We start from the raw sequence: 26,762 nt of genomic DNA, 5'->3' as shown, positions 1-26,762 counted from the left end.
AAAATAGTGGAAATAACTACTGCAGAGCAGAATAAAGAAAAAAGAATGAAAAGAATTGAGGACAGTCTCAGAGACCTCTGGGACAACATTAAACGCACCAACATTCGAATTATAGGGGTCACAGAAGAAGAAGAGAAAAAAAAAGGGACTGAGAAAATATTTGAAGAGATTATAGTTGAAAACGTCCCTAATATGGGAAAGGAAATAGTTAATCAAGTTGAGGAAGCACAGAGAGTCCCATACAGGATAAATGCAAGGAGAAACACACCAAGACACATACTAATCAAACTATCAAAAATTAAATACACAGAAAAAATATTAAAAGCAGCAAGGGAAAAACAACAAATAACACACAAGGAAATCCCCATAAGGTTAACAGCTGATCTTTCAGCAGAAACTCTGCAAGCCAGAAGGGAGTGGCAGGACATATTTAAAGTGATGAAGGAGAAAAACCTACAACCAAGATTACTCTACACAGCAAGGAGCTCATTCAGATTTGACAGAGAAATTAAAAGCTTTACAGACAAGCAAAAGCTAAGAGAATTCAGCACCACCAAACCAGCTTTCCAGCAAACGCTAAAGGAACTTCTCTAGGCAGGAAACAGAAGAGAAGGAAAAGACCTACGATAACAAACCCAAAACAATTAAGAAAATGGTAATAGGAACATACATATCGATAATTACCTTAAATGTAAATGGATTAAATGCTCCAACCGAAAGACACAGACTGGCTGAATGGATACAAAAACAAGACCCATATATATGCTGTATACAACAGACCCACTTCAGACCTAGGGACACATACAGACTGAAAGTGAAGGGATGGAAAAAGATATTCCATGCAAATGGAAATCAAAAGAAAGTTGGAGTAGCAATTCTCATATCAGACAAAATAGACTTTAAAATGAAGACTATTCCAACATAGTAGCACCTCAATACATAATGCAAATACTAACAGCCATAAAAGGGGAAATCAACAGTAACACAATCATAGTAGGGGACTTTAACACCCCACTTTCACCAATGGACAGATCATCCAAAATGAAAATAAATAAGGAAACACAAGCTTTAAATGATACACTAAACAAGATGGACTTAATTGATATTTATAGGACATTCCATCCAAAACCAACAAGTGCTCATGGAACGTTCTCCAGGATAGATCATATCTTGGGTCACAAACCAAGCCTTGGTAAATTTAAGAAAATTGAAATCATATCAAGTATCTTTTCCAACCACAATGCTATGAGACTAGATATCAATTACAGGAAAAAATCTGTAAAAAATACAAACACATGGAGGCTAAACAATACACTACTTAATAACCAAGAGATCACTGAAGAAATCAAAAAATACCTAAAAACAAATGACAATGAAATCACGATGACACAAAACCTATGGGATGCAGCAAAAGCAGTTCTAAGAGGGAAGTTTATAGAAATACAATCCTATCTTAAGAAACAAGAAACACCTCAAACAAACATCCTAACCTTACACCTAAAGCATTAGAGAAAGAAGAACAAAAAAACCCCCAAAGTTAGCAGAAGGAAAGAAATCATAAATATCAGATCTGAAATAAATGAAAAAGAAATGAAGGAAATGATAGCAAAGATCAGTAAAACTACAAGCTGGTTCTTTGAGAAGATAAACAAAATTGATAAACCATTAGCCAGACTCATCAAGAAAAAAAGGGAGAAGACTCAAATGAATAGAATTCAAAATGAAAAAGGAGAAGTAACAACTGACACTGCAGAAATACAAAGGATCATGAGAGATTACTACAAGTGACTATATGTCAATAAAATGGAGAACCTGGAAGAAATGGACACATTCTTAGAAATGCACAACCTTCAGAGACTGAACCAGGAAGAAATAGAAAATATAAACAGACTAATCACAAGCACTGAAATTGAAACTGTGATTAAAAACCTTCCAACGAACAAAAGCCCAGGACCAGATGGCTTCACAGGCGAATTCTATCAAACATTTAGGGAAGAGCTAACACTGATCCTTCTCAAACTCTTCCAAAATATAGCAGAGGGAGGAACACTCCCAAACTCATTCTACGAGGCCACCATCACCCTGATACCAAAACCAGACAAAGATGTCACAAAGAAAGAAAACTACAGGCCAATATCACTGATGAACACAGATGCAAAAATCCTCAACAAAATACTAGCAAACAGAATCCAACAGCACATTAAAAGGATCATACACCATGATCAAGTGGGGTTTATCCCAGGAATGCAAGGATTCTTCAATATACGCAAATCAATCAATGTGCTACACCATATTAACAAACTGAAGGAGAAAAACAATATGATCATCTCAATAGATGCAGAGAAAGCTTTCGACAAAATTCAACAAACATTTATGATAAAAACCCTCCAGAAAGTAGGCATAGAGGGAACTTTCCTCAACATAATAAAGGCCATATATGACAAACCCACAGCCAACATCATCCTCAATGGTGAAAAACTGAAACCATTTCCTCTAAGATCAGGAACAAGACAAGGTTGCCCACTCTCACCACTATTATTCAACAGAATTTTGGAAGTTTTAGCCACAGCAATCAGAGAAGAAAAAGAAATAAAAGGAATCCAAATCGGAAAAGAAGTAAAGCTGTCACTGTTTGCAGATGACATGATAGTATACATTGAGAATCCTAAAGATGCTACCAGAAAACTACTAGAGCTAATCAATGAATTTGGTAAAGTAGCAGGATACAAAATTAATGCACAGAAATCTGTTGCATTCCTATACACTAATGATGAAAAATCTGAAAGAGAAATTAAGGAAACACTCCCATTTACGATTGCAACAAAAAGAATAAAATACCTAGGAATAAACTTACCTAAGGAGACAAAAGACCTGTATGCAGAAAATTATAGGACACTGATGAAAGAAATTAAAGATGATACAAATAGATGGAGAGATATACCATGTTGTTGGGTTGGAAGAATCAACATTATGAAAATGACTATACTACCCAAAGCAATCTACAGATTCAGTGCAATCCCTATCACACTACCACTGGCATTTTTCACAGAACTAGAACAAAAAATTTCACAATTTGTATGGAAACACAAAAGACCCCAAAAAGCCAAAGCAATCTTGAGAAAGAAAAACGGAGCTGGAGGAATCAGGCTCCCTGACTCCAGACTATACTACAAAGCTACAGTAATCAAGACAGTGTGGTAGTGGCACAAAAAGAGAAATATAGATCAATGGAACAGGATAGAAAGCCCAGAGGTAAACCCACACACATATGGTCACCTTATCTTTGATAAAGGAGGCAAGAACATACAGTGGAGAAAAGTCAGCCTCTTCAGTAAGTGGTGCTGGGAAAACTGGACAGCTACATGTAATAGAATGAAATTAGAACACTCCCTAACAGCATACATAAAAATACACTCAAAATGGATTAAAGACCTAAATGTAAGGCCAGACACTATCAAACTCTTAGAGGAAAACATAGGCAGAACACTCTATGCCATAAATCACAGCAAGATCCTTTTGGACCCATCTCCTAGAGAAATGGAAATAAAAACAAAAATAAACAAATGGGACCTAATGAAACTTAAAAGCTTTTGCACAGCAAAGGAAACTATAAACAAGACAAAAAGACAACCCTCAGAATGGGAGAAAATATTTGCAAATGAAGCAACTGACAAAGGATTAATCTCCAAAATTTACAAGCAGCTCATGCAGCTCAATATCAAAAAAACCACCCAATCCAAAAATGGGCAGAAGACTTAAATAGACATTTCTCCAAAGAAGATATACAGATTGCCAAAAAACACATGAAAGAATGCTCAACATCATTAATCATTAGAGAAATGCAAATCAAAACTACAATGCGATATCATCTCACACCGGTCAGAATGGCCATCATCAAAAAATCTACAAACAATAAATGCTGGAGAGGGTGCGGAGAAAAGGGAACTCTCTTGCACTGTTGGTGGGAATGTAAATTGATACAGCCACTATGGAGAACAGTATGGAGGTTCCTTATAAAACTAAAAATAGAACTACCATACGACCCAGCAATCCCACTACTGGGCATATACCCTGAGAAAACCATAATTCAAAAAGAGCCATGTACCAAAATGTTCATCGCAGCTCTATTTACAATAGCCAGGACATGGAAGCAACCTAAGTGTCCATCAACAGATGAATGGATAAAGAAGATGTGGCACATATATACAATGGAATATTACTCAGCCATAAAAAGAAACGAAACTGAGTTATTTGTAGTGAGGTGGATGGACCTAGAGTCTGTCATATGGAGTGAAGTAAGTCAGACAGAGAAAAACAAATACCATATGCTAACACATATATATATGGAATCTAAAAAAAAAAAAATGGTCATGAAGAACCTAGGGGCAAGATGGGAATAAAGACACAGACCTACTAGAGAATGGAGTTGAGGATACGGGGACGGGGAAGGGTAAGCTGGGACAAAGTTAGAGAGTGGCATGGACATACCACTACCAAACGTTAAATAGATAGCTAGTGGGAAGCAGCCGCATAGCACAGGGAGATCAGCTCGGTGCTTTCTGTCCACCTAGAGGGGTGGGATAGGGAGGGTGGGAGGGAGGGAGACGCAAGAGGGAAGAGATATGGGGACATATGTAAATGTATAACTGATTCACTTTGTTATAAAGCAGAAACTAACACACCATTGTAAAGCAATTATACTCCAATAAAGACGTTTAAAAAAAAAAACCGGTTTTAGAGGCAAGTCTCTCATCTTTTCTTTGGCTAAGTCAAAATAATCAAGAAATATTTACTAAATACTGATTATTATGTAGGCATATTAGGAAGATTGATGAAGACATATAAGACATGGTCCTTAAAAAGTGTAGGAGTCAGCACAGACTTAGCGAACTTATGGTTACCACGGGAGAAGGGTCGGGGGAGGGATAGACTGGGAGTTTGGGACACTGCTATAATTAAAATAGATAACCAACAAGGACCTACTGTATAGCACAGGGAACTCTGCTAAATATTCTGTAATAACCTAAATGGGAAAAGAATTTGAAAAAGAATAGATACATATATATGTATAACTGAATCACTTTGCTGTACACTTGAGACTAACACAACATTGTTAATCAACTATACTCCAACATAAAATGAAAACTAAAAAAAAAGTTTGGGAGTCAGGACACATGCAGTAGAGTGATTAAGAACTTGATTCTTCAGTCATATAGAACTAGGTTCAAATCCTAGCTCACTGTTTAGCAGTTGTGTGTCTTTGGATAAGTCATTTACCCCCTCTAACTCTCTGTTATCTCAGTTATAAGATGGGAATAATAATAATACCTACCTCATAGGACTGTTGTGATAACTAAATGAGAAAACATGTGAATTTTCAGCCTAATGCCTACAACATACTATTTTTTAATCACTGTAAACTATTACTACACAGGAATGAAAATTAATGAATGAGGAGTGTTTCAAATAATGTGAATGAATTTAAACAAAGGAAAATAAAAGTTTCACTATTGAAACCCTTTCCTGATTATTAAAACATTTTCCTCATTGTCTTACACAGCTGTTTCCTCTGTCTTCTACTATTATCACCCTCATCATTATCCTTCTTTCTATTATAAAACCCAACAACTTCAATGGCCTTATTTACTAGAAATTAAATTCTCAAATTTATATTTCTAATCCTAACCTTTAAGTCATCTTTTCTAAAGCATATTGGAAATCTCCACTCAGATATCTCAGAATGATCTCAGACTCACCAACAAACAAAAGAACAACTAAAATTGATTATATCATCCTCCCCAAAGCTGGTTCCTTCTCCTGACTTTTCTTACTTCAATGATATCACCATTTTCTTCATCTCTCCAACACAGAGTTTCAGAAATACTAATTCCTCCTCATCTCTTGCCCTTCATTTATAATTAATTAAGTCCTATAGATCCTTCTTCCATAATGTCTTCTCCATTTGTTCAGCTTCCCCCAAATTTCCTTCTATTTCATGCTGAACACCACTATGAAGAGTTACCTTCCTAATGCATCACCTCAGTCAATTCCATAACCCTTTGCACAAAAGCCTTCTCCTTCTTCTTATAAATAAATGAAGTTCTGATTCTTACCCAGTATTCATGTTAATTGTGCTGCAATAACTTTATTGGTCTTATTTCCTACTATTCTTTTATAGGAATAGTAGCACCCTTTATTGAACTCAGTGTTTTCAGAAAATGCATTATAGTTCCACTGATTACCCCCAACTTTCTCTAGCACCCAGTCTGAAGTAATTCTCCTCTATACTCATATAGAAAAATCAGTATTTGTACAATACATAAGACAATTTACATTTAAGTCTTGTTACTTATATCCAGCTCTGATTACATTAGTTTTTAAACTTTTAAATGTTACACTATAAGCTAGTACTTGAAGGCAAAGTACTCTATTTTACAGAGTTTTCTATCTCCTATTATACCAGAAGAATGCATTATATGTGAGGAGATACATCTAAAAAATGAATCTTATGGACCAGCCTATTACTTCAACCTCTTTTTGTAGTACCATTTCAAAGAGAAAGAGTGAAGTCTTCTGATGAGTCAATGGTGAGAAGAAAGGTCCCTGTTCCAATACAGTGTGAGCAACAAGGTCTCCTTGACCTAAAAGGTTTTCTTTCACATGAAAGAGGTATTTCATAGGAAAAGGCAGAGGGAGCAGAGTAACAGGGCCATTAGAAATGCATTCAAATGAAGTCTTATATACAGCAGTGTTTGTTTTATTTTAAAACTGTTAATTTGGCCAATGGAAACATTTAAAACACTGCATATCACAAGCTTCCAAAACCTTGTTTTGGCATTACTTCATTTTTTAATATACCAGATTAAAAAACCAGGAATAGCCTGAGACTTCTGACCTTTATAAGCTTGCACAGAATATCTCAGAGATATAACTTTCAAATAGGTGAGAACTCTGAGAACAGTGAGTATATCTTTTACTTTTAGCCTATTAGGTATTTAATAATTCATTATCTAATATATTAGTCCATTTCTAAATAATAGCTTTAATGCAAAGTGAATTCATTGTATTCCTAATTTTTCTTCTGCATATTTCACTTGAATGTGAAATGTGTAAAAAGAGTGCTTTGTAGTATCACACAAAAATTTTCATCTTCATCCTTTCTACTAAGCCTTTCCAGATAGTCCATATTTAAAGCTTCTTTACTAGAACCACTTCCCATTCCATCTGAACCCATCATGCAATCACTTGAAAAGATCAGTGGTCTAGGATCTCAGGCTTTGGCCAAATCAGTTTTGTCTTCTGTAAAGTCATTTTCTTTAACATCTTATTATAAATTTGATTACATAATAATGGAGTTACAAATGAAAACTCATAATGTTTGATATTATAAGCACGGCTAAAGATTAAAATGATTTTGCTTCGGAAATGTAGAGTTTATGACAAGGATCTCAATTAAATATTAATGAACCATTAACTGTACTATTTGGAACACAACCATATTTCCACAATTTGGGCATTTTCCTTCAGATATGCACTCAACAGTCACATTCATAAGCTAAAGCTGAGTTAACATAAGAGCTCTATAGTTAAGTCAATATCAAAATACTTGAGTCATTTGGGTAAGATTACTTAAAAAGGCAGTGTTTATTCACTTATGATTTCATTTAAGAAGGAGGGTATTAAGCTGGTATAAGTAGGAAAAAATGCTTAGAGAACAAAAATAAGAGCATGATAAACTAACATTCTCACCAAATTATTGGTCTATAGATATCTGAAGAAACCAGTAGTTGTTTATATAAATAAAACCTCAATAACGTGCTAAAAAAGAGTCAGAAAGTTAAAAAAGTAAATATAAAAAGTTAGGCTATTTGCATTAGAAAATAAAGTCCCTGTTGGATTCTACTTTCTTCAAGTATTATAAAAATATACAAATTTTTACAAATACCAGAACAATCATTTGAGTTAATTAATATGAAAGTTACTAAGGCAATTATCCCAAATTAAATCCTAGGGGCTTAAAGAACAGTTGATAAAACTAAACTGTAACCATTTAATGTTTTAAAAATGCCGTGTGTAAATTAGTCTGTTATAATTACGAAAAAGGTGAAAGCACATCTTCAGCTTGTAAAATATTCTCCAGGCTTTCTGTTTCTTAAAGTAATCACAAATACAGCAATTTTGATCTTAGAAAGGAACATCCATAGCTAGTGAATGAGTTTCTTCAGTTCTTTAAGGACCAACTATCTTACGAGACAATAACATTTTCTTTTCTTAGAAAGAAATATCAGCTTCCAATGAAACTGTGTAAAAGCTGATATGGAATATTTGATGGAGTTAGAGAAAAGAGGAAAATAACAGACAACATAGAAGCACAGACCAGTAATAAATATTCCTCCTGGAATTCATACCAACTTGACTATATGGCCAAAAACTACCCACAAAAACAGATTTAAGAGAGTACTCACCACTGAATTATTTCTGTGATTTGAGCTTCCCAGTGTGCAACTGATTCCTTCTTGTCTGCTAGATCTTTTACCTCTTCTTCTAACTGCTGGTTGCATGTACTTAAGTTCTCATACAAAGTGGTAAGCTGAAAGGCAGTTTTAAGGTACTTAAAGACGTGTGACTTTTAGGAACAGGAATTCAAGGTGCTCAGATGCCTCTTGTTAAATCTGATAACTCAAAAATGCTTGTCTTTCTGATTTCCTATTATTATGCACCCTCTGGTCACTGAATTTGGAAACATCAAGTACTCTGAATTCTCCTTCTGCCTTTGCTTTTCCCATACTCCCCATGTTGAATTGGTTCCATCTGTGAACATTCTCCATTTGCCTGAAGAACTCCCCAGTTCTGTTGGTAACAACATCTCTCATTTTTTTGTCTGAAAATATCTCTCTGTCATCCTCTTTTTAAAAAAACTTATAATTTCAAGCATATACAAAAATGAACAGAAGAGTATAAGTGAATTCCCATGAGCCCATCATCACTAACTTCAACAATTATCACCTCAATGTCAATCTTATTTCATTTGTACTCCTGTCTTCTTACCCTTTCCTCCGGTATTATTCTGCAGCAAATACCAGACATCATATAATTTTATCCATATATATTTCTGTGTATATCTCTAGAAAATAAGGCTCTCTTTTTACATATAACCACAATATCATTATCATATTTAAACAAATTTAACAAGTTTCCTTACTTTATCACATAGCTAGTAATTGTTCAAATTTCCAGTTGTCTCAAAACATCAAAAGACTTAACAGTCTGTTAAATTGAATCATACCAACAAATAAACGTAACTTAATGGTTGCTCTATCTGTTAAGTCTTTTTTACTTATAGGCTCCAGATTACTCCATTTGGGCTGCTGTAGTGGAATATCACAGTCTGAGTGGCTTAAACAAGAAACATTTATTTCTGACAGTTCTGGACGCTGGGAAGTCCAAGATCAAGGCGCCAGCAGATTCAGTGTCTGGCAAGGGCCCACTTCCTGGTTTATAGACGGTCGTGGGAGGAGGGAGCTCTGTGGGGTCTCTTTTATAAGAGCACTAATCCTATTCATGAAGGCTCTACCTTCATGACCTAATCATCTCCCAAAGGCTATACCTCCAAATAGTACTAGGTGTCAACATCTGAACTTTGGAGGGACACAAACATCTAGTACATAGCAGTTCCCCTCCAACACTTTAATTTTTCTTGTAATTTATTTGTTGAAGAAAGTATGTTGTTTGTCCTGCAGAGTTCTCTACAGTCTGAATTTTTGCCTTCATTTTTGAAAGACACTTTTTGCTGTATATAATTTTTTAGATTGGCAGTTATTTTCCTTCAGCACTTTAAAAGATGTCATTCCTTTTTATTCTGGGTTCCATTTTTTCTGTTGGAAAGACAGCTTTAAGTTTAGCTTTTGCTCCTTTGAATACAATGTGTCTTTCTCCTCTGGCTGCTTCTAGGATTTTCTTTTGTTGTTGGTTTTTAGCAATTTTTCTATAATGTGCCTAAGGGATTGAATTTCTATTTATCACCTTTAGGGTTTGTGGCACATCTTCAATTTGTGGCTAAATATTTCTCATAGGTTTTGGAAAATTATGGGCCATTAACTCTGCAAATACTGCTTCTACCACAGTCTTTCTCCTCTCCTTCTGGGAAAGCAAACATTTGTATGTCAGATCTTTTCATCATGTCCCCTATGTCTCACATCCTCTTTTTATGTACTTCTGTCCTTTTTTCTTAATATATCTTTTAAAATTTATTATTTATTTATTTATTTAATTTATTTTTGGTTGTGTCTGGTCTTAGTCGCGGTACGCGGGATCTCTGTTGTGGTGCACAGGCTCTCTAGTCGTGGCGTGAGGGTTTTGTCTTCTCTAGTTGTGGCACGCAGGCTCCAGGGCACATGGGCTGTGTAGTTGTGGTGCGTGGGTTCCAGAGCACATGGGCTCTGTAGTTTGCGGCACATGGGCTCTAGTTGAGGTATGCAAGCTCAGTAGTTGTGGCATGCAGGCTTAGTTGCCCCACGGCACATGGGATCTTAGTTCCCTGATCAGGGATCGAACCAGCATCCCCTGCATTGTAAGGCAGATTCTCTACCACTGGACCACCAGGGAAGTCCCTGTATTTCTGTCCTTTTAGATCTATATCCAGACTTCAGTATGGAAAGTTTTTTATTTACCCCTTCCTTTCTTTGGTTCTTTCCAATCTACTGTTAAAATTTTCTGTTGGATTTTTCATTTATTTTATTTTTCACTTCTAAAGATTTCTTTGACTGTTTTGTATAGATTCCAGTTGTCTGCTGAAATTCTTCATCATGTTTATTTTCTTGAATATATCATACAGTTATTTTAAAGTTCAATTAAGAAAATTCCAACACTCAGAATTGTGTGGGTCTGTTTATACTGTCTGCCTGGTTTTCTTCTCATTTATTATTTTCTTACTTTGTTTTTGCTGTTAGACTTTTATGTCTTGGTTTTCTTTGGTTGTATCTCTTGGTATGCACTGTAATTTCTTACTGCATGCCACATATAGTGTATGAAAATTTTAGAGATAATTTGAGGCTCTATATAATATCTTCCTCCAGAGACTGTTTACTTTTACTTCTGGTAGGCAATTAGACAGATCAGGGATTCAATTACTTAGAGGCTGGGTTTCAGTCACTGAGAAGGCTCATCTCTCTCTGGTTCACCCTTATTTCTAAAATGTAGCCTTTTCGATGAGTTCAATTGAAAGCTTGAATTGATTACCAAGGATCCTGCACCTTGGTGGGCATTGATATTCAGTTTTTCTCTCTAAACTTGTGATACTGTGGAATATTGCCCTCAACTTCCTGGATTCTCTGCTACAGCTTTCATATCAGCAAATGCCTCAAGAGGAAAACTGGCACTGAATGCTGGGCTCATCTCTCTGTACTACTCCTTTCTAAAGGATCTGGGTCAGTAAAGTCTCGGCTGCCTTCTTATCTCTCCAGTGCCTTCCTGCAGATGAATACTTCCAGGCAGTATTGCTACAGTATTAAAAACATTTTTTTTAAGTCCAGCTTTATAGCTCCTCTTGGTGAGGTGGTAGGTATGATGTAACCTAATCTGTCACAGAAGCAAAAATTCTTGTTTATTTAGTTTTTAAAAGTTCATGATAAAATATTTGCATACAATTTTTATTTCATGGCTACATTTTTCTGATAAATGGTCTCAATCTGCTATTAGTTATTACTATTCCTTTCTTCCTTTCTGATATATTTGTAGAGATATTGTGTTAGTTTTCTTTTTGATTACTCAGCTTGAAGGAGACGAATTTTTCCTACAAGAATTATTTATAGGTTTGTGAAGATGAGGGGCCATGTGACGGTTAAATTTATGAGTCAACTTGATGGGGTCACAGGGTGCCTAGACATTTGGTCAAACATTCTGGTTGTGTCTTTGAAGGTGTCTCTGGGTGAGATTAACATTTGAATTGATTGACTAAATAAAGCAGATTACCTTCCTAATGTGGATGGTTCCCATTCAATCAGTTGAACGCCTGAATAGAAGAAAAGGCTGACCTTAGTAAGAGGGAACTCCTCCTGCCTGACTTGCTTTCAAGCTGGGACATTGGATTCTGTCCTTGGTCTCTTACTGAAACAGTGGCTCTTCCTGGGTCTGACATAAGAAACTATTGCTATGATTTACCTCAGAGAATGTTTTGCCTATGTTCTCTTCTAGGAGATTTATGGTATCATGTCTTAATATTTAAGTCTTCAAGCCATTCTGAGTTTATTTTTGTGTATGGTGTGAGGGAGTGTTTTAACTTCATTGTTTTATATGCAGCTGTCCAGCTCTCCCAACACTACTTGCTGAAGAGACTGTCTTTTCTCCATTGTATATTCTTGCCTCCCTTGTCGAAGATTAATTGACCATAGGTGTGTGGGTTTATCTCTGGGCTCTCTATTGTGTTCCACTGATCCATATGTCTGTTTTTGTCAGCCAATACCAAGCTGTTTTGATTACTGTACTTTGTAGTATTGTCTGAAGTCTGAGAGGATTATGTCTCCAGCTTTGTTCTTTTTCCTCAGGATTGCTTTGGCAATTCTGTTTTTTGTTTTTTGTTGTGGTTCCATATAAATTTTAGGAATATTTGTTCTAGTTCTGTAAAAAATGACATGGGTAATTTGACAGAGATCACATTAAATCTGTAGACTGTTTTGGGTAGTATGGCCATTTTAACAATATTAATTCTTCCAATCCAAGAGCATGGGATATCTTTCCATTTCTTTGAATCATTTTCAATTTCCTTTATCAATGTTTTATAGTTCTTGGCATATAAGTCTCTCACCTCCTTGGTCAGGTTTATTCCTAAGTGTGTTTGTTTGATTTTTTATTGATGCGATTTTAAAAGGGATTGTCTTTTCACTTTCCCTTTCTGAGATTTCATTGTTAGTGTAAAGAAATGTAACTGATTTCTGTATGTTAATCTTGTATCCTGCTACCTTGCTGAATTTGTTTACCAGTTCTAGTAGTTTCTGTGTGGAGTCTTTAGGGTTTCTTATATATGGTATCATGTCACCTGCATACAATGACAACTTTACCTCTTCCCTTCCAATTTGGATACCTTTTATTTCTTTTTCTTGTCTGACTGCTGTGGCTAGGATTTCTAATACTATGTTGAACAGAAGTGGTAAGAGTGGGCATCCTTGTCTTGTTCCAGATTTTAGCAGAAAGGCTTTCAGCTTTTCACCTTTGAGTATTATGTTGGCTATGGGTTTGCCATAAATAGCTTTTATATGCTGAGATATGTTCCCTCTATACCCACTTTGGAAAGAGTTTTTATCATGAATGGATGTTGAGTTTTATCAAATGCTTTTTCTGCATCTATTGAGATGATCATGTAGTTTTTGTCTTTTCTTATGTTGATGTGGTTTATCACACAGACTGATTTGCATATGTTGAACCATCCATGTAACCCTGGGATGAATCCAGCTTGATCATGGTGTATGATCCTTTTTATGGTTGTTGGATTCGGTTTCCTAATATTTTGTTGAGGATTTTTGCATCTATATTTATCAAAGATATTGGCCTGTAATTTTCTCTGCCAATAAATTGGACAAACTAGAAGAAATGTACAAGTTTTGCCAACTCCCTAATCTAAGTTCATCTGGAATTCTCCTAATGACCCAGGGTTTTTCTGGTGTGTGTTTTTAACCTGTACTTCCATGGGAGATAGGCAGTTTTTGCAAAAGTCACAATGCAAAGTTTCATTTCTTCCCCTCTGCCAAAAGACAAATTACTTTATGCATTCCCCATTTAATCCTATCCTCAACCTCATGGTCTTCTTAGAAAGAAAAAGGGTCAGAGAACCTGTCACTACCAATGCACATCGCTATCTGCCTATTGAGAACAAGGAATTTACGTTTTGTACTCCAGGGTGTGCTATTTACCTCTAAAAATGTATTTTACCAGCTATTTTCTTTTTATAGGTTTATTAAGGTATAATTTACATACTATAAAATTCACTCATTATAACACTTATGGTTTGATGATTTTTAGTAAATTTAAACATTTGTGCAATAATCACCACTATCTGGTTTGGGAACACTTCCAATACCTGAGAAATTTCCCTCAAGCTGGTTTGCAGTCAATCCTGGCTTCCACCATGAGTTCTAGGCATCACTGATCTATTTTCTGTGTCTATAGTTTTGCCTTTTCTAGAAACGTAATATCAGTGAAATCATACAATATATAGTTTTTTGTATCAGGCTTTTTTCACTTATCGTATTATTGAGGTTCAACCACAGTGTTGCACATATCAGGAACTAACTCCTTTTTATAGCAGGGTAGTATTCTATTACATGGATATTAGTACACTTTATTTATCTGTTCACTACTTGATGAACATTTGTATTGTTTCCAGTTATTTGCTATTATGAATAATGATGCTATGAACATTCATATACAAGTTTCTAAAGGGACTACGTTTTTCATTCTTCTGAATTTCCAAGTTATAGGGTAAGTGTTTGCTTAACTTTTTGAGAAATTTCAAAACTGTTTTCTGAAGTAGTTATACCATCTTGCACTTCTACAAGCAGTAGGAGTTTCAGTTCCTCCATATCCTTGCCAACAGCTGGTATGGTCACTGATTGATTAATTAACTCTTGAGCCTGCACAACAGTATGTTACTATGGTTTAACTTGCATTGTTCCTAATGACTAATGATAGTGAACATCTTTTCACGTGCTTATTTGTTATTCATATATCTTCTTTCATGAAATGTCTTTTCAATTTTTCCCCCATTTTTTTCCCATTGGGTTGTTTGTATTATTTCTTATTACTGAGTTTTAAGAGTTCTTTATATATTGCAAATATAAGTCTTTTATCAGATAAATTACTTGAAAATCTTTTCATCTATGTATGTCTTTTCATTTTCTTAATGTTGTCTTTAAATTTTGACGAGGTCCAATTTATAATTATTTTTCTATCAAGGGTTGTGCTCTGTGTCATATCTACAAAATCTTTGACTAACCCCAAATCACAAAGATTTTCTCCTATGCTTACCTCTTATATTTCAGTTTATGATCCACTTTGAATTGATTGTATATGCTATGAGGTAAGGATCTAAGTTAATTTTTTACACATAGATATCCAATTATTCCAGCACCATTTGTTGAAAAGATTGTCTTTTTCCCACTGAATTGCCTTGGCACTTTTGCTGAAAATCAATCAACCATAAATATGATGTCTTATTTTTGGACTCTCTACTCTGTTCCATTATGCCAATGTTACCATCTTTTGATTACTAAAGATTTACAGTTAAGTTTCAAAATTCTGTAGTGTAAATCCTCCAACTTTTGTACCCCTTGCCTCCCCACCCCCGCCAAATATTTTTGCTATTGTAGATTGTCTGTATTCCCATATAAATTTAAGGATAGGCTTGCCAATTCTAACAAAAAAGCCTACCAAAATTTTGATAGTGATTTCCCCAAATCCATAGATAGATCTATTAGGCGAGAACTGCAGTCCTAACAATATGCAGTATATCTCTCCATTTGTTTAGATATTCCTTAATTTATCTCAGTAATGTTTTGTAGTTGTCTTCCTTTGGTTAACTCTGGGAGCTCTGAAATGACTGTTTTCAACAACTGTGTCCACTTTGAAACTTTTTTTTCCTTGAGCGGATTCATCAATCTCTTCATGTTAGCATAGCCAGAAGTCTACAAGCTATTTTGGAGAATGTTTTTTGCAGATGCAGTGTCTTCACTAATTCCTACAACACGTCCTTTTCTGATCACCACTGCTTTTGACTTCCAATTAATCTGTGATTGGGGTTTCAGCTGGAGATTTGCAAGAAGAGGAGGAAATACAGATTTTTGCACTGTCATGTTACAGTGGTTAAAAGGAGTCTTAAATAGATGTGTTTAGTATTTGTCAGGAAAAGTTAATCTTTTCATTCTTACTGAATAAAAGCACAGGGCTCTGGAGCCAGACTACCTGTGTTCCAATCCCATCCTGCCACTCCCTAGTTTTGAGATTACGAGAGTAGCTTAATCTCCCTTTGCCTCAATTTCCTTATCTGTAAAATGGTAGGAACAATAGGGTATACCTCACAGAGTTATTGTGAGAATTATATGGTTTATATAAAGTAACTCAGGAGAGGGCCTGCACAAAGTAAATTCTACCTAAGTATTACTTCATTTTGCATGTTTGGGAATGAGAAGGTTTTACTATTTGTAAATTGACATATCTGGCTTATGATAATTATAAGACTACATAGGAATATGGAAAAATGCTCATGTTTTAAATGAAACAGCAGATTAGAAAATAAAATGTATATATGACTGAAATTATGTAATAATACATATACAACCAAACCTGAAAAGGAACATATAAAAGTAAAATAGTTGTTTCATGTTGATGAAATCATAGGTAACTTTTATGTTGAATATTTTCCATATTTTGTGTAATTTTGCTTTTATGTAAAATAATTATTTAAAAACAAGACACAAATGATAATATTTTCTTACTGGAAACCATTTACTTCTACTCCTTGGCATATATTGCTAATTTTACTTGCAATAAGTTACCTTTAATAGAAACTTTGAATACAGACTTCTGAAAATATCAACAAACTTTTTTCTACTTCCTTTTTAATTTTTATTTTTGAAGTTAAAAAATCTGACTATGAGAATCTATTAGTTATATAAGTTTCAAAATTAACATACTAATTGCTCTTTGGTTTCTATATCTGAAGTTCTGTTGAGAAGGAATTCGGTTCTCTTCAAGCAGGTTCCCAACGGAACAGTTGTTGTAGCAATGGCAAAGGTATTCTTTGGTTATCCCTCTTGGGGAAAATACCCAATTCAACCAAACCAAAAAATGAGTAAATGGAAAGAAACAGTGAAGATGTGCAGTTAGGTGGACTGACAGAGAAGTAAAGCTGAATAAAAGGAGCAAAAATAGAGAAGAGGTTCAAATGGAAGAAGACCCAGACCTTCCCCTATTTCTCCAGAAATAAACATTTCCTTGTTATCATTTGTCACTGAATACTTGCCAACCATATGATTTGCTCTCAAAGTTCTGTTCACATCCTTTACCACATCTTTCAATTTAGCAAGACAAGGTAATATTCTATTTTTTATAAAATTAGGAGATAGGTTTTTATTTTTATCCTTCAGATCTCATCAAAATCAAAAGAGTATTGTTTAAAAATTATTTCTAAAGATGTATTTCTGGTAAACTTGCCAGAACTTTATGGTTAATAATGAAATGAAACCAAGGGGTGAATACAAGATTTGATCTACATTCGATTTGATTATATCACAATTCAATTTTTCTTAAACTATAATACCATCTTTTACTAGGTAATTTGCTTATAAACTCTACATGAAGTGGCCTTCTAGAGTTTAATTATATTTCTTACCTCAAGGTAACTCTTAACAGAATCTTAAAATTCTGTCTGGTAGACAGAAATGATGTTTAATTTTGTAGTCATATTGTTTAAGCCCATTAAATAACAATTATGTGACCTATTTGGATAAAGTTTAAATACTGTTAGTTTTATTTTAGTGGAAATAACTAAGGGTTATACAATAATGTTCATACAGTATTCATAGTTTAAAAAATAATTTATACTACTTACTATTTGGCCACTTTCCACAATGTTTGTGTGCATCCGCTTTGTAATTACAAAATAAACTAACAGAGTTCTTTCTCAAGTAGTTTGCAACCAAACAAGCAAAGTCATTTTTAAATGCTTAGAAAACTGAATAATCATTGGGAAAATAGTGACAGAAATAAAAAGAAATATAGAACACAATGGAAAATTGAGATAGAATGAATGAAAAGTCTTTCTTTTATGACTATTTAGCCATTGTCTTTCAATGTGTTATTGAAATGACTATTAATTGAACATAATACTTTTACTGCAGGAAAATCCTTGAACTCATTACAAAGCACAATTATCCAAACCGTATTACTTAAAAGTAAGTAAAACTATTAAAACTGCTGATTAATATTAGGATTTTTACAGCTGTTAACAACTGGGACAAGAAATGCAGAATGATGTCAGTTCAAGAAATCTGAGATACTAAATGGAAAAAGATTCCTTTAAGTATTTAAAATTTTGTTCATAAATCTAGCTGTTTTAATCTAGGTTTAACCTATGGTTCAGCTCTTTATTCAAGCTGTAGAGTTTATAGGCAGAGTTGGTTTCTTTGGCTTCTTAACTACCAATGGTATTACTTCTAGCTATTATCAGTTCTCCATCATGAATATGACATGAGAACTGTCAAAATTTCTCTAGTTTGGCTTAATTGTTCCTGTTCTTGCCAAAGACGGGCCTTAACTTAGCCATGACAAAGTAAGTGATTAATAGTAAAAGAGAGATGGAAAGTGAAATAAAGAACAGGGGCTCAAAAAATAAATGTGACAAAGAATAAGACGAGGTAAGCCAAATCCTCTCTCCAAGAAGACTCCTCTACAGATTGGTAAAATGAAAAATTGCCTGTACACAGAAGCAATCCTTGCGTTTAGGAGGAATATTAAATAAAAAAATGTATACTAAATATAAAATTATATCTATAATTTCTATGATAGTGCTGAACATCTAGCATGTATCAATGAATATCAATGAGATTAAATCACTCACCTTATCAAGCTCACTTGTCAGTTTTTTATTTTCTTCCATTAATAACACTTTTTCTCGTTCATACTGTTGTTTGAACTCATTTTCAAATTCTTCCCTTTCACTTTGACTAATACAATGCAAAATATAAAAGGAAAGAAAGGAATTGAATTAAAGGTAAAATAATGGTATCCCAGATTGGCTATTGTATCATATGCCTTATTCTGAAAAGCCACTTATATCTCAATTGCTCCAAATCCCAAACATTTCCCCTAAAATTAGGAAGTCACAATCATTTCCTTTTAATTAATAAATAGATCTGTCTGCTTAATAATATCTATTTTGTTCTTCATTTGAAAATCTGAGGAAGACATCCTGATTATGCTCACCTTATTCAGTTGTATATATGCTAGAAAACATGGGAAAATGAGGAAGCTAGGGAAAAAGGAGGGTATAGGGACCACAATACAATTGCTTACACTCAGCTCTAGATTGCACAGAAAATTCAACTTACACTTCCAACAGTTCTCTCAACACACTCAGCCCATCCTTCCATTACTCCTGCCTTCCTTCTTCCCTTCTTCCCTACGTACCTACCTATCTACACATACATACATACATACAATATTATAAAACTTATTTAAAACGATAGTTCTAACGGACAGAACTGATTCACCCTTAGGGGTAAACACAGTTCTAACGAACTTTTTAAAAACCTCCAAAGGGAGGAGTCTGGTAGGCGGCGCCGCAGGGGACAGAGGGACGGACACGCTCGAAAGGCCAGCGCGGAGGCCGCGATACTGGCGCTGCCCCGCCCGCTGCTTTTGGCCGCCGGCTGCCTGGCTGCGCTCTGCGTGACGAGCGCGGCTCAGAACACCATGCTGGCCCCGAACGTGACTACACCCTCGGCTTTACCGACTACCACCAGGACAGCCCCGGTGCCGCCGCCGCCGCCGCCGCTCCGCCGGGCACCACTCCAGCACCAGAAATCTGTGAAAGCCGCAACAACGGGGTTTCCTGTTTTGATGCTAATGCTGCTAACACTACCTGCTTTTGGATAAAATGCAAAGGTAAAGGCTACTGTTCAGATAATTCAACAGTTCGTGATTGCAAGGTGGTGAACAGCACAGAATTCTGTCCTGCGTCCACTGCCACACCATTGCCAACCAATTCTACAGCTAAAACCACAACTCTGCCCTCCTCTTCTACAGCTTCCACCACAGCTACTACATCAGGTACAACTGATACCACTTTAACTCCGACTTCACAACCTGCGCGGAAGTCTACCTCTGATGCAGCCAGTTTCATTGGAGGAATTGTCCTTGTCTTGGGTGTGCAGGCTGTAATTTTCTTTCTCTATAAACTCTGCAAATCTAAAGAATGAAACCACCACACTCTGTAAACAGACCCGCTAAATTAACAAGACCTGTTGTGTAACTCACTGAAACCAAAATATTATCTTTCAAGATGTCCCACATGGAAGACGTTATTCTAGGATCTTTAATTTTTAAGAGGATGCATATAGGAGCATTGCCCTTGAAGAAAAATCAGTTAAATCATTTTGCTCAACGGGAATATTCAAAATATTCTGCACGAATCCTTGTGGCTGTCTTCTTTTATTTTAAATGTCTGCTGCTGTGGGATTATGTCCTCTCTTCTTGACATGCCAAATGTAACTCTGTAAGTGATGGAAAACATTGTCCTGCGCAGACAACCTCATGACCCTTTTGGCAACTTCAATGTAGTCATTTCAAAGCCTGAAAGCTGCATTATTTTCATCCTAACTCAGGATGTAGTTTAGCGACCAGAATTGAGAAGAACGTGCCAAATGAGCATCAATCAGGTGGATTTTGGGCTATCATTTCAAAAGTGGAACAAATTTATAAATTTAGTATCCTTAGAGTAGAATTTAGTACTTGATAAGTTATTTTTTCTACATTAGAAAACAGATGCCACACAGGGAATTACATTCCAGATTTAAAGAAATCAATGGAAAGGATACAAAACATTAAAGTGTAGCAGGTTATTGTTCATACTTGTAAAGCACCTTATATCATTGAGAAAATAAAAAACAGTGCCTTAAAAGACAAAAAGACAAAAAAAAAAAAAAAAGAAACAACAACAAAAACCTCTTAAGGGAGAAAGGGGAATCAGTTTTTGAATACTGAGTTGAAGTGCAAATGAAGAGGCTTATCTCTACAGCAGTTTGATGGAGGATGTTAGTTAGCAGCAAATGAATTTCAATGTGAAGCAGTTCTGGGTAATTTTATGATTGCTTCCAAGTCAATAAACGACATAAGTAATGGCTGATTTTAAAAATGTAACCTTAAAAATCCCTTCCTCACTAAATTATTGAATATAAATTAAATTATAATTTAAATGATAACTTCTAGGAAAATAACCATCCTGTGTCCAAACAAATGTGTCCCTTTCCTTCTTATCTATAATCAAAATGTGAAATTTAGTTATGTTTAGGAATCTTTCTTGATTCAGAAGCAACTCCAAACAACAAACAACAATGAAAAAAATACAAACAATTACAAAGAAGCATCCTTTCAGAAAAATAAGTATATGAATAAATTGAGTAAAATTTCTATATACAACCATTTTTGTTTTTTCCTATTAGCATTAAACAAAACTTAAGTCTCTCTCATACTGAAATGAAATAAACAAACTCTCCCCTAAACTCTACGTCACACTTCATTTTCCACTTTCCTTGTCTTCCCGTTCACTGGCAACCACCTTGAAATCTTGAGAGTTTGTCGTATCCACTTCCTCACTGCCTGAATTTTCCTCCCTGTGCCAAAATCTGACTTCTGCTGCCACCACCTCAAAAAAACTGTTGTCCCAAAACTCATTATTGTCCCAACTGTTATTATATCCAATCTACTGGCTACCTTTGACAGTGTTGTCCATTCCCTCCCTCTTGAAATGTTGTCCTCCCTTGGCTTCAGTGATACCCACTTTCTTGATTTTCAGCCTACATTTAGACTTTTCAGCTGTCTTTGTGAGCCCCCCACCCCCTCTTTCCTCCGCGTAAATGCCAATGCTCCCAGGTATTCTGTCACAGGTGCTCAACTTTTTTTTTTTTTACACATTTGCCCTGAGCTATCTCATCCATTATACCACCTATTTCAATTATCATCCATTATGCTGACAAACTCTGAATCTACATCTGAAGCTTTTCTGGGCTACAAACTGCTGACTTGATATCTCCCCAAAGTTGTCTCCCAAGCACCTCAAATTCAACATGCCCGACCCTAACAACAAAAAAACAAGTTCCCAACACCCCACGTACCTTCCCCTGTGATCATACACTCTACTTATTCTTCTCTGACTACAGGAGAAAAACGTAGCTAAGGTTGCTCTTTGCTTATGCGCCTGCTCAGGTACACTTTTCTCCTCTCCGTCCTGAATCATCTACTGGTACTTTCTATCAGATTACAAGCATGGTGTTATTTTTGAGATAAATTTCTCCTCCAGTTATTACCTCGTTGCTTTTATTATCTGCTTGCTCTTACAATTGCTCTCCTTCAAGTCTTTGGATCCATTATGGGGTTTCTGCCCACTGCTGTTCCGCTGAAATTGTTCTTATCAAAGTCACCAATGACATTCATATTGTTAAACTCAACTATCAATTATACGGTCCTCATCTTATTTGATTTAGACCTCATCTACTTTAACATGTAGACAGATTTGATATGTATTCATCATAACACCAAATTTGGACACCAAATTTGGACACCAAATTTGCACACCAAATTTGCACACCAAATTTGCCTGGTCATCTTCCTATCATTCTTACCGCTCTTTCTCTCTCCACTCTGCTGTTTCTTCCTCATTTCCAAACTTCTAAAGATTGGAGTGCTCCAGGTTGCAGTCCTAGGACTTCTTTTCCATCTATATTCATTCACTAAGTGATCTCATATAGTCTCACCCCTTTAAATATCACGAGAATGATAAATACTCCCAGGATTTTATCTCTAGCCCTGAAATCCAGACTAGTCTGTATGATGACCTACTTGACATTTCCACCTGGATGCCTAAAAAGCACCTCAAACATAATTTGTTTAAAATGAGCTCTGATATTCCCATCCCCAAAATGCTTCTTCTGCAGTTTTCCTCTCTAAATGGTAACTATATTCTCCTAATTGCTAAGGCCCAAAACTGTAGCATCATCCTTGATTTTTCCTCTTTCTTTCTTACCCCATATCTAGTCTATCAGCAAATATCATTATTTTTACCTTTTAAAGAAACTGGAATTCGAACATTTTTCACAGCCAATTCTGCCACCACCCTAGGCCCAATCCACCATTATCTTTTGCCTGGATGATTGCAACAGCCTTCTAAATGGTTTCACTGCTTTTTCTCTTATCTAGTTCAGATTTTTCTTAATCTAGTAGTCAGAATAATCCTGTTAAAACACAAGTCAGTATTTGTCCATTTTCCACTCAAAATCCTGCAATGCTTCCCTGCCATGGTTTTACTGAGAGTAAAAAATTGTAAGTCACTGAACATGACTTACAAAGCCTTACATGATCTGGCCCCCATTACCTCTCATGCGTACCTCTCACTATTCTCTCCCCTTAAATCTGCTTCATCCACATTGGCCTCTTTTTTAGTATTATTATTTTAATAGACTTTATTTTTTAGAAAGGTTTTAGGTTCATAGCAATACTGAGAGGAAAATACAGAGATTGCCCATATACTCAGAGTGGTGCATTTGTTACTATTGATGAACCTACATTTGACACATCATTATCACTAAAACGTCACAATTTACATTAGGTTGTATAATGACATATATCCCCTATTACAGTTTCATACAGAGTAGTTTCACTGCCCTAGAAATCCCCTGTACCCTGCCTATTCATCCCATCCTCCTCCCAATCCTTGTAACCACTGATCGTTTTACTATCTCCATAGTTTTGTCTTCCCATTATTTATTTATTTATTTATTAAAACATTCTGGTCTACGGAGGATGTGTTTTTGGTTTTTTTTTTAAATTTTATTTATTTATTTATTTATGGCTGTGTTGGGTCTTTGTTTCTGTGCGAGGGCTTTCTCTAGTTGTGGCAAGCGGGGGCCACTCTTCATCGCGATGCACGGGCCTCTCACTATCGTGGCCTCTCTTGTTGTGGAGCACAGGCTCCAGACGCGCAGGCTCAGTAATTGTGGCTCACGGGCCCAGCTGCTCAGCGGCATGTGGGATCTTCCCAGACCAGGGCCCGAACCCGTGTCCCCTGCATTGGCAGGCAGATTCTCAACCACTGCACCACCAGGGAAGCCCCCATTATTTTTTTTAACAGACTTCTTGTTCCTCATGTAAAATGTTCTTCTCATACATCTGTATAGATATCTCCCCCACTTTCTTCAGTCCTTACTGAGAAATCACCTTCTCAGTATAATTTTCCCTGGTTATTTCATTCATATATATATGTATATATAAAATTTAATTTTCCCCCTTAATTCTTCATAGCCCCCATCCACTGCCTTAATTTTTGTTCTTAGAATTTATCATTACCTATATATTACCTATCCTATATCATTACCTATATATTCTGTATTTTACTTATTTTATTTACATTTTGCTTATAGTCTTTCACCATAATTAAAGGAAAGCTCCATAAGGAGAGAGAATTTTTATCTGTTCACTGTTATGCCTCCAGGGCCTACAGCAGTGCTTTCACATAGCAGGTTCTAAAAAATTTTGCTGAACGAACAGACCAAACTGAATTAAACTTAGGCTTCCAATATAAGTTGAGAATGACAATAACATACATTCAGTTACCTAAAGCCTAGAAACTTGAGTATCACTGATAATTTCTCCTGCTTCTAATTTCTCATATCTGGTTATCATGTCATCCAGGTTCTGTCTTCTCGGTAGACCTTCTGAATCCATAAACTTCTCTCCATCTTCACTATCGTGTCTAAGGTCCAGGCACCTCATCTCTCATGGCTAGATTACTATCTGCAGTCTGCTCCTTCCAATCCATTCTCTAAACAGTAGCAAGAGTGGTCTTTCAAAAATATAAATATTGATATAATCATGTAATTTTCCTTCAGTGGTCTTACGACTATTTTCCTTTCTAGTTTCATTTCTCACCACTCATCTTTCTTTTTATGCTTCCACCATAATGAACAGCTTTCATTTTCTGAATGTGCCATGCTACCCTTTTCCTCTAGATCTTGGCAAATTCTGCTAACCTTTGCCTGGACACTCTTCCACAGCTATATATTTCGTATATCTTTGGTCTTAACTCAGAAATAATTTTGTCCAAAAAACCTAGACACACCAAAGTTATCTTTTGTGCCTCTTCTACGGGTGTTCCTATACTTATCCCATTTGCTTTCCTATGATGCTGTAATATAATTTTCTGTTTACCAATCTTGACTTTGGTCTTGAGAAGTGGAATATGTTTATTGCCATATATCTCCAGTCCTTGACACCGAACAGGTATTCAATAAATAATTATTAGAGGAGTAAATAACTTGATTCTTACCTCTCTCTCCTGTTTTTTTCCAATTTGTCTTTCAAAATCATAATTTCTTTGCTGAGAGCAAGTTGCTGGCCTTCTGAATCATGTAGTTCTTTTTTCAGATTTTTAATTTCATTTGCATGTATTCCTTCTCTCTTGGACAATTCTTCTTCATAAAAGATACTTTTCTTTTCCAAATCAGTCTTTAGTTTGGTCATTTCTTGCTGATGTTCTATGCTGCATACTCCTGGTGAGTAACTAATTTGTTTTTGCTATAGAAGTAATAATAAAAGATTAGTTAATCTGTAAGAATAATAAAATATTAACTAATAACTCTTTCTACAATATAAAGAACTGTTCATATAACTGAATATTATTTTTGTATATTATTACATAAAAATAATACTTTCTTTATTCAGGCTATTAACCTTTTGCCTGCCATATGTTGCCAATATTTTTCTTTTTTTTTTGCCAATATTTTTCTAAGTGTGTATTCCTTTATTGCTGTATTTTACAGTCTTCTTCACACCAAGATTAAATATTTATCTGTATTTTCTGCTGGTACTTATATAATTATTTGTTTTACATTTAAATATCTAATTTATATATAATATTGTTGGTGTATGGAGTGAAGGAAAAATCTAACTGCATCCTATTTCTGATGTGGAACTAATAAAAGGTTATAAATACATTTGTATCTTTAAAAGATTAACTTGGGGGAGGAGTGGTAGAGCTAGAATGCACAAAAAGAAAAGGGAGAAAGAAGGCTTCTGCAGTGGTCCGGGGAGAAATGACAAAGGTCTAATCTAACATCTTTGTATCTATTCTAGAAAAAAATGATACATCTCTTCACATTTAGGTAGGGCTTTAAGAAGGGGAAATTTGGTTGAAAGACATCTTTTTAGAAATGAGGTTGAAATATACTCTTGGTATCAGTGAGAAAGGAAAATGTAATGTCCAAAGGTTCTTCCAGGTAGTAGCTAAGGTAAACAGAAGCATACAGAGGTTATGACTATAAGATTTCCTGAGTAACTTTTCTATTACTTTGTTACATGCTATTTTCCCAGGTGATCCACAATAAAACTTTTAAAACTCAAAGAACCTATAAGCTTATGTTTAGTGACAACAAGGAATCAAGATCTGGAGGACACTGTATCCTTTTTTGAAGTCAGTATTAAGGGCAGGAAAACTGGTAACAGTCCTTGATTTAAAGTCCAAAGAAAACTATGCTAGCTTTTCACATTTGAGGTCTATAATTTAAAAAAAAATAAAAAATAGGCATCAACGTGGGCCTGAGAAATGTTTCTGGGATAGTCACTGTAATGTTAACCATTTACTCAAAACTGCTTATGAAGTGCCTACCATAAGCGGGACCCAGATTTTCCAGTGGTTTCTGAGTCAGCCTGACATGCAAAGCTCGGCGGAAACTGGGAAGAGCCATGTCAAGTCATGTTGTTGCTCTTATGCAACTCCATGAAAATGGTGCCTAAATCAACATCTGCAGCACTAACCACTTACCATACTACTCTTCATTTTTCTAATCACCTAAAGCACACTTTTAGTTTGTTGTTCACTTTAGTATAGTTTGTCTGTTGGGATAGCAGTAGATGTACTAGAAGTTTCAAGCAAAAATTACCTTGAAATCAAAACCTCACAAAGATACCACCAAAAAAAGTTATAGACTCATGTCACTAATTGA

General features: G+C 35.4%; 1 protein-coding gene and 1 pseudogene across 13 annotated transcripts in view; one reads left to right on the top strand and one right to left on the bottom strand.

Annotated features, from left to right (window-relative positions):
* CDC42BPA (CDC42 binding protein kinase alpha) overlaps window positions 1-26,762 on the bottom strand; it is a 320,248-nt gene that overhangs the window by 69,167 nt on the left and 224,319 nt on the right. For all 13 annotated transcript variants that reach the window (XM_036865565.1, XM_036865615.1, XM_036865588.1 and 10 more), the window contains 3 exons: window positions 25,088-25,335; window positions 18,608-18,713; window positions 8,466-8,590 (listed from right to left, as the gene is read on the bottom strand). In XM_036865565.1, the coding sequence (XP_036721460.1) occupies window positions 8,466-8,590; window positions 18,608-18,713; window positions 25,088-25,335 (479 nt within the window). The remainder of the gene's footprint in view (window positions 1-8,465; window positions 8,591-18,607; window positions 18,714-25,087; window positions 25,336-26,762) is intronic.
* LOC118901761 lies at window positions 19,010-20,000 on the top strand (annotated as a pseudogene).

Source organism: Balaenoptera musculus, chromosome 1, assembly GCF_009873245.2.
Source record: "Balaenoptera musculus isolate JJ_BM4_2016_0621 chromosome 1, mBalMus1.pri.v3, whole genome shotgun sequence".
Taxonomy (NCBI): domain Eukaryota; kingdom Metazoa; phylum Chordata; class Mammalia; order Artiodactyla; family Balaenopteridae; genus Balaenoptera; species Balaenoptera musculus.
This window is presented reverse-complemented; position numbering and strand designations above follow the sequence as displayed.